Source organism: Corvus moneduloides, chromosome Z (assembly GCF_009650955.1).
Source record: "Corvus moneduloides isolate bCorMon1 chromosome Z, bCorMon1.pri, whole genome shotgun sequence".
Taxonomy (NCBI): domain Eukaryota; kingdom Metazoa; phylum Chordata; class Aves; order Passeriformes; family Corvidae; genus Corvus; species Corvus moneduloides.
The window spans coordinates 60,460,273-60,473,098 of NC_045511.1; the positions used below are offsets into that span (position 1 = coordinate 60,460,273).

General features: G+C 36.0%; 1 protein-coding gene across 13 annotated transcripts in view; it reads left to right on the forward strand.

Moving 5' to 3' along the window:
- The window catches only part of NFIB (nuclear factor I B), a 266,491-nt gene that overhangs the window by 229,165 nt on the left and 24,500 nt on the right, over positions 1 to 12,826 (forward strand). For 5 of the 13 annotated variants that reach the window (XM_032097262.1, XM_032097269.1, XM_032097266.1 and 2 more), the window contains 2 exons: positions 7,558 to 7,723; positions 11,203 to 11,285. The exons of 4 other annotated variants lie outside the window; for them this stretch is intronic. In XM_032097262.1, coding sequence (XP_031953153.1) covers positions 7,558 to 7,723; positions 11,203 to 11,285 — 249 coding nt within the window. The remainder of the gene's footprint in view (positions 1 to 7,557; positions 7,724 to 11,202; positions 11,286 to 12,826) is intronic. 4 more of the 13 variants (XM_032097264.1, XM_032097271.1, XM_032097267.1 and 1 more) reach the window with 2 other exon arrangements.

Genomic DNA, 12,826 nt, shown 5'->3' on the forward strand with positions numbered 1-12,826 from the left:
CAACAATGGATGATCCTAAACAAAAGAGAGCTTTTCATGAATATCTGCTTTTTATCCCCTGCTCAATATGGAGAATAAACAAACAAATGTACTGAACAGAAATGGACCTTGTTAGATATAAAGCTGGACTTGCCTCAAGCTAGTAGTCTGATGAGTTCCCAGGGTTTTGAGAACGGGTGCACTTTCCACTGATTTAGAATTTCAGTTGAGCCCTTTTCACTATGCTTATTTCAGTGCTTTTCCTCTTAGCTATGTACTCACGTTACTGGTTGAGATTGTGTGTGTGAGTATGTATCTGTATTATGATGGGGTGCAGGCATCTCCGATTGATACTGATTATTCAATGCAAGTTTCAGCAAAAAGTAATTGATTGATATGTGTCTAACCCACCTATGGTGTTCATCCACCTAGAGTATGTCAAGGTTTTCAAAGCTACCACAAATTTCCAGCATGTATTTCCTTTTTGAATTATTCCAGATGGGTGCATCCTTTAATCCTAGAAAATATTACCTCTTTTGTGTCTGTGTACACAAGTACACACACACACACACGTGCACACATATGAAATGCATTATTACTCAGAACTGTATGAATCATATACAGTATCAAAATAAGACTTTCAATGAGCCTGAACAAATCATCAAGCACAACATCACTGGTGTGGCTGAAATCAAAACCAAAATCTCCAAACTTAATTCACCTTTGAGTTAAATGGAATAATTTCCTGGTCAAGGTGTGGTGAATCACAGAAAAAGTATCAGCAAGTGTGATGAAGGAAATGGTAGTAAGGCAAACAAAACAGTTGAGGTGAATCCTGCTGATGAACATCCTGGTATCAGTGAGATTTTTTTTTTCTGACTGAACCAAGCAAACAGAAGTAGACAATCTTCCAAGCTCTTTGACTATACTGTTTACCTATAACCTTAGCTCAAATGTTGTGATATTTTTGATGATACATGAAGTTTTCATAATATGGTGAAACTAACTAAACCTAATGGGAGTTAAGTATTGGACTGCTTTCTTCTTACAAGCAATGGCTCACATGTGTTATATACTACAGGCTGAGTGAACTACTCCATATTTGCAGCATATTTGACTGTATATTTGACTAAAATTCCTGGATCTGATAAAACATAATTTATTGCAGTGTGGGCTAGTTTGCAGCTTTATCTTTTTGTTGGTTTTATCTTTGCCTGAAGACAGAAATATCTGAGGTGCTTGAGAATAGCTGTGTCTGGAAGCTGATGAGGCCACTTATTTTCTTCCTGTAATTGATTGGGATATTGATCCTTTTGTTCAATGAAAGGCACATTCTTCAGGAATACCAGGAAGACTCTTTGTCTTACATTCTTCAATACCATAACTACAGTCATTTAGTGTTGAGGAGGGAATCTTGTGAGGCTCTCTTTGGGCCTGTCAAAGTGTTTCCTGTTGGTTCTTGGGAAAGTACTAGCAGAATAAGCCAAAAAAAGCAAAATTGTGTGCATGTGGTTTCTTTGGTATAGCTAGCACCTCTTTTTATTTGTTGACATTTAATAGTTTTCAGTTTCTTGGGCAAGTCCTTCCTTGTAATTTTTAAGAAATTACTGAAGATTAAATAAGGCAATGTGCAGTTTTTGGTTGTGATTGGGAGGCAAAGAATGAGAGAGTCCTAGCTTAAAACTATCTACTGACAAGGTGTTTTAAGATTTAACTGCAGTTGTAAATTATTATTTTCTATCTAGTCTGCTCTAAATGCATAAGTCTCCAGAGTGCATGAAATGCTATGTAACATGAAGATATTTTTGAACATTTACCTACAAAGAGAATTCCTTTCCCATGCTTCTGTCACACAAACTTACACTGTAGTTAAGGCAAATATACAAGAAAAGCTGTGTTTTTCCTTTTGCTCGACCTGTTGACAAACAACTGGTATTGTGAGCTCACAGGTGAAGTTGTGATTCAGGCTGTAGGATTCTTGACTCTCTTATTATATCCATGTCTGAACGTGTATTGCTGAAATTGCAGTTGCCTCAATTTCAGCAGCATTAGATCAAGAGAAAAATTCATACATCAGTTCATCAAATGAATGAAGGCCTTTCTAGATTGAAGCCAACACCTTGATTTCTCATAGAGAATAGTACAGAAGAGATGTTGTCAGTCAAGAGCAGGAAACAGCACGTATTTTTCTAAAACTAATGTTTCAAACAGACAGGTAGCTGTGTGCCATACCACATGAAGCTTTGGTCTGGCATTTCAGAGTGAGGTCTGTATAAGCTGTGCTGTCACAATGAGTTACTCTGACTCTTAATATGGAAACTAGGGAGATTCATTGCTGTGAAAAGTGGTAAGGGACACTAAAAGAGGCTGAAGTGCATTTCTGTTGCTGCCATAATATTCAATAGCAGAAAGGGAACCTGTGTAGCCTTGCTTTGTGTGAAGCAAATGCTTTATGGCACCCACCAGGTTCAAACTGCCCTACAGTATTTTCTACAGTCTCACTGGTGGTCCTCTAGTAATGCCATTCCCTTATGTTTAGCAAAATCTCAAAAACATCATTATTAGTCAGACTTATCCTCAATAAATTAAATATGTGTTAAAATAAATAAATATGTGTTTCACACATTTCATGAAACTGCCTGCTGTACCATTGAGCTGTGTCTGGTGGGAGAATAATATAGCCATTCTATTTTTACAGATGATGGAGCAATAGGGTGCTCTAGATAAAAAGGAGAGGGGGAAAGTTAGAAAAATGAAAGATATTTCTGATATCTTTCAGTTTTAGTTTTTCTAAAATATTCATCACTCTCTGTGGGCACCACAAGCACAATGACGTGGGCTCAAAGACAGAACCTATCAGCTATGATCTCCAGGTTCACAGACGTGTCTAATAGACAATTTATAATGTAAGGTATTTGTTACGGGAGCAGGGGACCAAAATACCCAGAACTGGATCTCCTATAATTTCGTCAACAAAATTAATTCAATCAGCCTTCTCAAAACTACATTGCTGTAGGGTTTTACAGTGATATTGTTCACCACAGTATTGGAACATCACCATTTCAAGCAACTGGAATTGTTGAGAGGATGGGTAACAGTATTTCCAAATGCATGGTATCCAGTTTGACTAAACTGCATTCATTGCTTGATCACCTGGCTATGATATGTTAATACTGTGAAACACAGAACTTCTATTAAAAACCTGTGTTTGAAGATGCAAATATATTATTCTCCAAGTGTAGTGGTTAGCTGCAGTAACATGATTTTTTGTTAATCCATGAAACTTCTTTCTGAAACACCTAACAGAGTATCATATGCCACTATATCTAGGACATGCACAGATTAATATGATTTCTGGCCTTTTAAAATTATTTGTTTGAAGATGATTTATACTTAAGATTCCAAAGGAAACTGGATTTATTTTATTTGGAATTCAGAAGTACAATTACTATTATTTTGTAAGGAAAAAATAAAGTTCGTATGTGAACGTCAAATATATTTGATAATTTAAGCAATAAATAATTGACGTGAATTTTTTAATAGATGTGTCAAACTTCTGTTATGTTTGGATAGCTCATCTGTAGATGTTAGTAGTTTCTATTTCATTATAGCATCGGGAATATTTTTGTAACACTAAAAGTAGTGAACTATATGACAAAACTCTGTCCTGAATTGTAATTGACTAACTAAGGTTAAATATGCCGATATTTGGGCAGGAGTCTGAAAGGAGGTTGTTCAATAACTGATTACAAATATGTTAGAAAATCCTATCAGGGAAAAGAGGTGCAGTGAATCCTGACTTTAAGAAAGTCCATATTCCTATCTGTTACAGGTTTCTGTTCAGACTTCAGACCTGAGGATTAAGATAAACTGTGCACAGTGCACACCGTCAGATAACAACAGCCTGACATTCTGAGTTATGTTACAGCTGTGACAGCAAATACAACTTGTCTTTGGCTTTGGGCACATAAATGAATTAAACTGTGGCAGTTCAAGATGGTGTGGAATTAAAAAAGCTGAAAATTGTAACATCTGAAAATCAAATTAGCGTCCAATCCAACAGTAGAAAAATGTATACCTGCATAAATAAGGGCTAAATTTCCTAGACCTTTGTTGTGTTTGCTTCTTTTCCTCACAATTTTTCCAATGCACAGCTTGTTTATCTAACACAGCTACCTCTATGACATTTGCTTGAGGTTTGTGCCTCAGGCATGACCTTTGTGAACCCATCACACAGACATATTGATGCCCTATTTGGTGGTAACAGTTGATTCTTCGCCTGCAATGCACTTGTCCATAAGAATCTCTTCTGGGAAGCTGGAACTAGAATGTAGAACTTGTTTTGTATAAGGACAAAATTAATTTGTGTTAAAGATGTACTGTAAGAATTTGCACTTGTAATTCAAGTGGATACTGTCCAAATAAATACGCAGTTTCCATGCTAAAACATTGTTTGATAGAACTGTAAAAAGGAGAATGGGTCACAGAAGTTCTTTCTAGCTGCCAGTTTTCAATAAGGCTATGAAGGGTGTGTTTCTGATCAGAAGGTTTCCCTTTTAGAACTGAAAACTTAAAGCATCTCAGAGGATTTGGGACATTCAAGAGAGCCAATGTTCATGAGCTTGTACTGCTATCAATTGCTGCTGTCTAGACTTTTATTTCAGAAGCTTTTAGTTTTGTGCTTCCAAAGATAACCATAGAAGTGTGAATTGAATATAAACTGGTGCAGCACTATCTGCGTCAATCTGAAGATATTCTGAAGCAATAACTCTGAGACAATGATGATGTGTTTTTTAGGATTATTATTATCTTAAGCTGCAAACTAACTGTGATAACTTAAATACCAGTTTGGTTAACTGCTTCACTGTTCACTGCATGGAAGAAAAACAAATATGGATGTTTTGTGAAGGCTTCTTATAACAGACATTCCTCCAATAGAATTTTGGAGAGTATGAGAGTGCTATTCATAAACTCTGTTTTCAAAAGTAACACACTTAATGAAAAATGCTGAAGTTTAAAGAAAAATTCAAGTGTACCATTTCCCATGACAACCCTTGTCAAAAGGAGGACCTTGATTTACACTTCAAAGACAGCTAGGATTGTTGAAGAAGAATTGTATTTGTAAACATCACACCAGGTATGTGCTTACCTACAAATGGATTGCAATTGCATTTGAAATCTAATGTGCAGCGTGTGAAATCTTGGAACCATAAGAATTAGACTTACTGAAGTAACAAGTTTACATTGTTTTCACTTCAAAGGTTTCTTTTCTGTGTCTAGCAGACCTCAGTGTCATTGTAGTGTGTCTGCACCCAGTTTTACATGTGAGACAGGTACAGAACCTCCATTGAGGAGGAAATTTGGGGCATAAAATAAAAGAAATGCAGGCACTTGGTGTGGGGCGTCACAAACTGCATCTACTGAAATCACTGGTAAATTCCCTATGGGTGTCAACAAGGACAGGATTTCACCCTCTACTTGGAAGGAGCGGGGTGATGTACTGCTATGCTGTTATGTGTCTCACAGGGAAGAACTTGGTTTACAACAGAACGGGGTATAAGTATAATCTTTGTCTTATAACTGAACAAGGAGTGGGTTTGCTCATTTGGATCATATTTACAAGGGCAAAACTGGGGTCCACATGAGCCACTGGATTCCTGTTGGCTGGGATCACTACAGTACACAATATAAGGTGATACATTGCTGTAAATCATCATGGTCTCCTGTGACATTCTAATTTATTTTAATTTATTCTAATTTATTCTAGTCTGTCTTTGGAGACAACTGCTTTTGTAAGGTGATTATACTGTCTGTTTAAATCCATATCTTCTGTCTTAGTTTAAATAGAAGTTTATCATTTTGGTAAGAGACTCTCAGTTACTCTTGTGATGTCAGCACACCACATAAGATAAGGCTCCTAAGGTAGCCTTGTGGTTGCAGGTCAGCAATTCCACCTACAAGCTACCAGATGCAACTGAGAGGTGGTATTCCCTCCAGCCGGCTGTGTGGACAGCTGGGCTGCCAGGACAGGAGAAGGGTCTTGCCTCTGCAGCAGTCTCCCTAGAAGCATAGTGAAGATCCAGTCCAACTTAGTGAGCACGTCTTACTGACAAGAGTTGTGTCTAGGGAGTGACTTTTTCTCATTAAGAGGGGTTTGCCACTCATAATTAGTGTACATTTTTACGGTTATTTTTCATTGTAAGGCTTTTAGAAAGGGGAAATAGTCAGCTAACCGCTCAATGTTCCTATGGACACCAGACTGGTTTCCATTTGCACGTACATCTTCTAGTGTTTTCTGCTAGATTAGTTTTAGATGTCCTAAACAAGACTCTCCCCTGGGTGCATTTGCGAAGTCTAGTAGATCCTACAGCCAGGAAGTTTCTTGTGCCATTAATTTTAAGTTTCCTCCTTCTCAATTTCATTCCATTACCCGAAGTATGTATTTCCTGTATTTTCCAAATAATTCCTTCCTCTTCTTTGTGTTTATACTTCTCACATACTTGCAGTAATTGTCTCAGTCCAGTTATTATTTTATTACCATAGTCATGCTTGCCTCTTTTAACCTTTCATTGAATCAGTTGAATTGCATCCTTTATCAGTCCATGTCTTTATCTTAACTTGACAAGATCCTTCTGATTACAAGATTCCCAGTATTTCATGCTTGTATGGCTCTTTTAAAATACTTGTGACTCATAGAGCACACAATCTGTTTAAGACAGAAGTTATCAGCCACTGTTGTAAAAACTATTTACTACATGCTAGTTTTTATTGCAAGTTATTTACTGTTGGAGTATTTGCAGTCATGGAGAATGTCTAAGGTGTGTTTAAGCACTGGATAAACATATATTTACCAGTCAGCTTTGCCATATTCAGATGTGCCTATATGTAGGAATATTATATTACCTTGATGACCTGTACCTGGCATAAGGTCATTTGCAGACTGCCTCTTGCGTCTATGAAAGAGGTGTCATTACTTATTACACTCTTGACTTGCAAAGTTCCCGTTATTAAACACTTCTGTGTTTTTAGTAGGTGGCTTTTAGCCAGATGTTATGATGCATATGTTATAGTGCATCGTATCCAAGCCTTCTACCCTCCTCCCAAGCACGTAAGTCATTAGTTAGCCTTCCAGTGTGAGTAATCTCTGTGGACAACTGTGGTCAAGTCTTGGTTACCCTCCAAGCCAGAGTGGTACAGCATGTGAAAACAGAGGTTTTACATCAGTCATTTGCTCTTAATACTTCATACATTAGGGCCTATGCCTGGTCAGTTTACTTCTGCTGTCATGGGATTTTGGTTCAGAGACACAACATGAACAGCAAATATATTTTGAAACAATCTGATGCATGTGCTCCCAGGGAGGAAGAATGCTTACCAAAATGTACTACTACCTAAGCATGTACTACCTATCTGAGAAGGGACCTGCCTTCACATGGAAATTCATAGCCTATTTAGAACAGCACATTCCAAAACGCAGGTGCTGTGATGATGGGTAATTCTGGAAAACTCTAAGATAGGTAGGTTCCTTAAACACAATGTGTATGTTTCACAAGGCATTCTTTTGGTTTTGTTTTGTAGCCTAACAGCAGTGGTCAAGTAGTAGGGAAAGTGCCTGGCCATTTTACTCCAGTTTTGGCACCCTCTCCCCATCACAGTGCGGTGCGACCTGTGACCCTGACCATGACAGATACTAAACCCATCACTACATCCACTGAAGGTGAGGCATCTTCACCTACAGCAACCAGTAAGTATTTCTTTAGGAAACAAAAAATGTCCATCAAAGATTTGGTATGATTTCAAATTGAGGCCAGAAAAAGGCGCCTTTTCCTACTATTTGACCAAGTGGGTGCTCATCATTTTACATGGAGAGCAAACATGATCTGACTGCAAAGCTTTTCCTCCCAGAATTTGCACCAATGGATCATGTTACATGAACCAAAGTCTGTGACATGACAACCAAAACAAAAGGGAAAAGCCTGCATATTTGACCACTATTCAAGGAAAAGAAAATATGTTTTTTCGTCTGAGGTGGACATTGTTAAGACATTGAGAAGCACACCCAGGCAGCAAGGTTTTACAATGACCCACAGATGAATTCCAAACAGGGACTGGATAATTTGCTCCTCAATGAACTTTCCTACAGAAATCAAACCTCGTTACAATGCATACTGAATCCGAGCTATGATAATTGCATGTTAATTTAGGTTGTGTCATTTTTAGCAAAAACAACTGTTGTGGCAGAAGAAAATTTTAATTCCTTGTAATTGCTACCAGGGATGGTAGATCCACTGTTTGTGTTTGTCTGGTTTTTTAAAAGAGAAAATAACAAACTCGAAATTCAATGTTTTAAGTTCTTTACTACATATAGGATCATGTTATTTATCCTATTTTCTTCAATGGAATTGCAGTTTTAGAAATAAGGAAAAATATCTAGACTAATTTCTTCTCTTCCAGGTATTCATGATCAGTGGTGCAGAATGTTGCTTTTTAGTTGTGTTCTGCATTTCTGTTGTCCTTGAACTTTTATTTGGACTTGAGATGGCCAGTGTTACCAATATTTATCAGAGTGGTGAAGATTTTTAGGAGGCACTTCCAGATTTTTGGAAAAACCGTTATCAGTCTTTACAAGTAGTAGTCTCTTCAGGGTCTGTTACATTAAAATTACTTGTTCTAGACCTATTTAATATTTGAACTGCAAATACAGTCCCCTAACTGTTGGTCTGTCATTAATGGAGACTGTATGCTTTTCAGGTGTTATACTATTTTAAACCTTTCCATTAGAATCTGAAGCAGAGATGAGACTCAAATGCGTTAAGATGTAAAGGAGGAAAACTCTTTAAGCATTTATTATAAAAGGGTAGTAGTAACTTTTGGAGAAACTACTGCTCAAGTATATTAAAAAAAAAATTGTACAGGTAGATTTATGGAAGTATTTTATCTGCCCTTTCAGTATATTATTTTTATTAAGAGGTAGTAGAGTCTATCTCTAGTCCCACTGGTGATTTGTGGTACAGTTTTTGCACCTTTTGAGATGAGTTAGTTTTAGCAGCAAAGAAGAAGCTGTTGCTCTAAACATTTGCACCAAAACAGAAAACTGAGGAAACTAAGTATACACTTGTATAGTTTCAAGTATTCATGGTTTTATTCTGCTTTGACATGATTGTGCTTGGCCTACATATCTCTCTTAGATGAGGTCAGGGTTTCTGGTAAAAATGCCAAAAAGGACACAGTAACTGCCAGAACGGTTTTGGGATAATTTCTGGCAATCTGACCTTTATCATTATAGGAAAGCATACCTAATCTGTCCATTTTCCTACTACCAAGGGAATTATTTGGACTATATTTTCCAATTAAATCATCGCCCAGTTTCTTGTGCAATTTATGGGAACTTGAATACCTGATTCCTGCTGACCCTTTAAAACATACCGGCTTAGATACTAAAATAAGGCCTCCTCATTCTTCCATAGTAGTTTCCAAGTAAATTCTTTCCTCTACAGCCTATAACTTATAATAAAAATAATCCTTATATGCAAATTTTATTCGAATGTGCCCGTATGCCTACAAGATAGTTTGCAACACCTCTCCTTCTCAGGGTGTTATGATTTTCAGAGAACTGCATTAGTCTATCTCCTTGGTAAAGCCTTTTGACGCTGGATTGGTAACTGTAAGAGCAGAAAAAAATGAAAAATATAGATTGTTCATGAAGAAAATAGCGATAAAATGAGGGATCATGTCCTTCTGATATATAAATGATATATGAATAAATATAAACTGTATTATCAGTCATAATAGGTCCACCACACAGATTGCTAATAACCTAATGGGAAAATCAACACTGAATACATTTTATGGCATAGTTTTACTTTTATTTTCAGTGACTGACTGGGTCAAAACAGATATAGTTATATATTTATATAACTTGGACAACAAATTATTGTTCAGCCATTTATATAACTTGGACAACCATTATTATTCAGTGTGATGAGAATAAATTGGCAAATGATTAGCACTGCTTTTCATTCTGAAGTGCAATAACAGAATTGTTTTTAATGAGAAAGAACAGCAGGCTTTAATAATATTTGGGGATCCCTGTGGCCTCCATCATAATTTCCTTCTAGTACTGGTTAATTTTTATGACATTTTTTCAGTACAGCCTGTTTACTGTATTTAGCATTTAAAAAAATTTTTTTAATGCATGCATTTCATTTTCTTGTTTTTTTCCATGTGACTTTAATATTAGCAGGTCACTTTAGTAAGTACTCTCCTGTAGCTTCTCACTGGCATGCTTGTATGTATCTGTCCTGTTTTAGTGGTTTTGCTACTAAGTCTTTGCCAATTTTCCAGCAAGTTTCCAGGTTGTGGTGCTACAGGTTGCAGTGTGGACATCTCCACACTGGGAATTTGAGTAAGACCACCTAACTAATTCAATAAGTTCCACAAAAAGCCATGATAAGGTAATGGCTTTTAGGAATTACTGGCAGAGACCAGACAGGAATTTGTCCTACAGATGAAGGAGCCATACTCTATAACAAATCCCAGCATCAATTTCCCCTCAGAAATGGATTTCTTCAACCTTTTGTATCAGGCAGAGAGACAATTCTTTAAATAGCTCCCCTCAGAAAATATTGTTTTCTGATGTATGTGGGAATTGAATATTTACTATTCTATTGCACAGTAAGAATTAGCTCCCTTCTTAGGAAAATATTAATCAGATAGCATCCCATTACTGCAAAGAATCATTTCATGCAACATAAGTTTTTCTAATGAACGTTGTTCTTTTACAGTTGTTTGGGGTTTTCTTGGTAAAAACAGGGCCTTTACAGAAATAAAAATAATATGATCACAAATGTTTTTTCTCAGCATTGTAATTTTGGTGATTTCACAGTTGCTTTAGATTTGTATATTGGAAATTAAAATTGGGATTCTGTAAAAGAAATACATTAATAAATAATTTGAAAAAATTTAATCAAAGGAACTCTTATTGTCAAGAGACATCATTATGATTTACACATGCAGCTTCCATTGAAGTTTATAGGAATTTACACATGCCTTTCCAAATTTGGTCCAGTATTTCTTTTGCTTTCTCTTAAAGGAAAACCAAAGACACATCCTATATATTGCAAAATCATAACTCTGGATCTCATATTTGTACTGTACCTGTACAAGGTAATAGATATCATAGATTGGTATTTTTATCAATATGTTTTGTTCTTCCTTAATCAGCCTACACAGCCTCAGGCACATCCCAAGCCAATCGATATGTGGGACTAAGCCCAAGAGACCCATCCTTCCTACACCAGCAACAGGTGGGCAAGTTTCACGTAGGTGTAATGATATAGAGAAGCTTTTGCGATATTACCTTCCTACATGATGCCACTGTTATCTTGGATTAGACTGAAATCTTGAGGGTTTCAGTATTTGCTATGTGAAGATGAAGTTTATTCAAAACAAACTGAAACCTTTAAAAAATATCAATTTAGCCTATGCTTTGTTTCTTAGATTTCTACCATCTTAAGGAACTCCTAATCATGTTTCTTTCAGTATTTTATTTTTCAAGAGTTTGTACATGTAATCTTTAATAGGATTTTAGGAAGCAGAATGAGGTGTTTAAAAAACAAATACAAATTTCAAAATCAGTTTAAAAAATAAAATATTCAAAGCAAAACATCCAGTTTATTATTTCCAAGTTATTTTTTTTCATTTTCCCTCAGATTTTTAGTACTTTTCTTCATTTTAGCTTTAGAAAATCAGTTATAAAACTGAATTCTCAAGGCAACACATCGTCACTTCTAGTGTAATAGGTTTAAATTGGCCTGCTGATTTCAAATGTGATAAAACCACGTTTTTGTTCTAGTTTCTTACATCATTTATATTTCAAGTAGCATTTTAAATTTCACATCTCATTAATGCTGTAAATTTAATGCAAATGAAGTGTTTACCCAAACTGTGAACATATACAGACGAGATTAATGATGGCATACAAATAAATTAGCTGCAGTCAGTAGCAAGGCCATGCACATACAGAAATGGCACATTACTAGTAACAAAAATAAATTCAGACCCTTTTGAATTTTAATGTACTTTATGATATGTGTTTGTGTTCCTCTTAGCAGTAGAGGACTTGAAATTCACAGCATGTAGAATGTTACAAGGAAAAGAGCTGAATGTGGCAATAAGAAAGAGGGTGTTAAACAGGCCTTGGTATTTGTTGTACTGTATTTTTTTTCTCAGACTTGGGTTCCTGTCAGCAGTTTATACACATTCTTGTTTCATTTTTCAGTAAAACCTACCTGTTCTGTATTTGCTGAGGTATAGATGACATGCTTCTGCTGAAACTCCCTATCCATACCCACTCCCAGGGCAAGGTGGCAGTATGTCCATTTTAAAGGTCACCACATGCAGAGTTCAGAGAAAATCATAAAGTTGATAATTTATCCAAAATAGTTGATGCTTTGCCAACTTTTTATTTAACTAGTAAGACCTAAATTCAAACATCTGAACACTTTAATGGAAGTATGTAATGACTATTAATGGTTTTCCAGCCATTAGTTTCTCAATAACTTTTCTGACATATTGTTTTGTTAGTTTTTTTAACCTCTCAAAGATTTTTGTATTATGAAATATGTTATAATTACTATAATATTTTTTTTGCAAAGATACACAGTATATGCTTATTGTTTTTTAAAGCACACACAACACCTCTCTTTTTTACGCACAGTGAATATAATTTGTGGAGTTCTTGTGAAGTTTTATATAGTATTCTTTGAAATGTCTCTGACATCCTGTTAACTGGGGGATGTGCCATAATTTTTTTCCCCTCTGTATTTTTGGACACACTTTTTTCTGC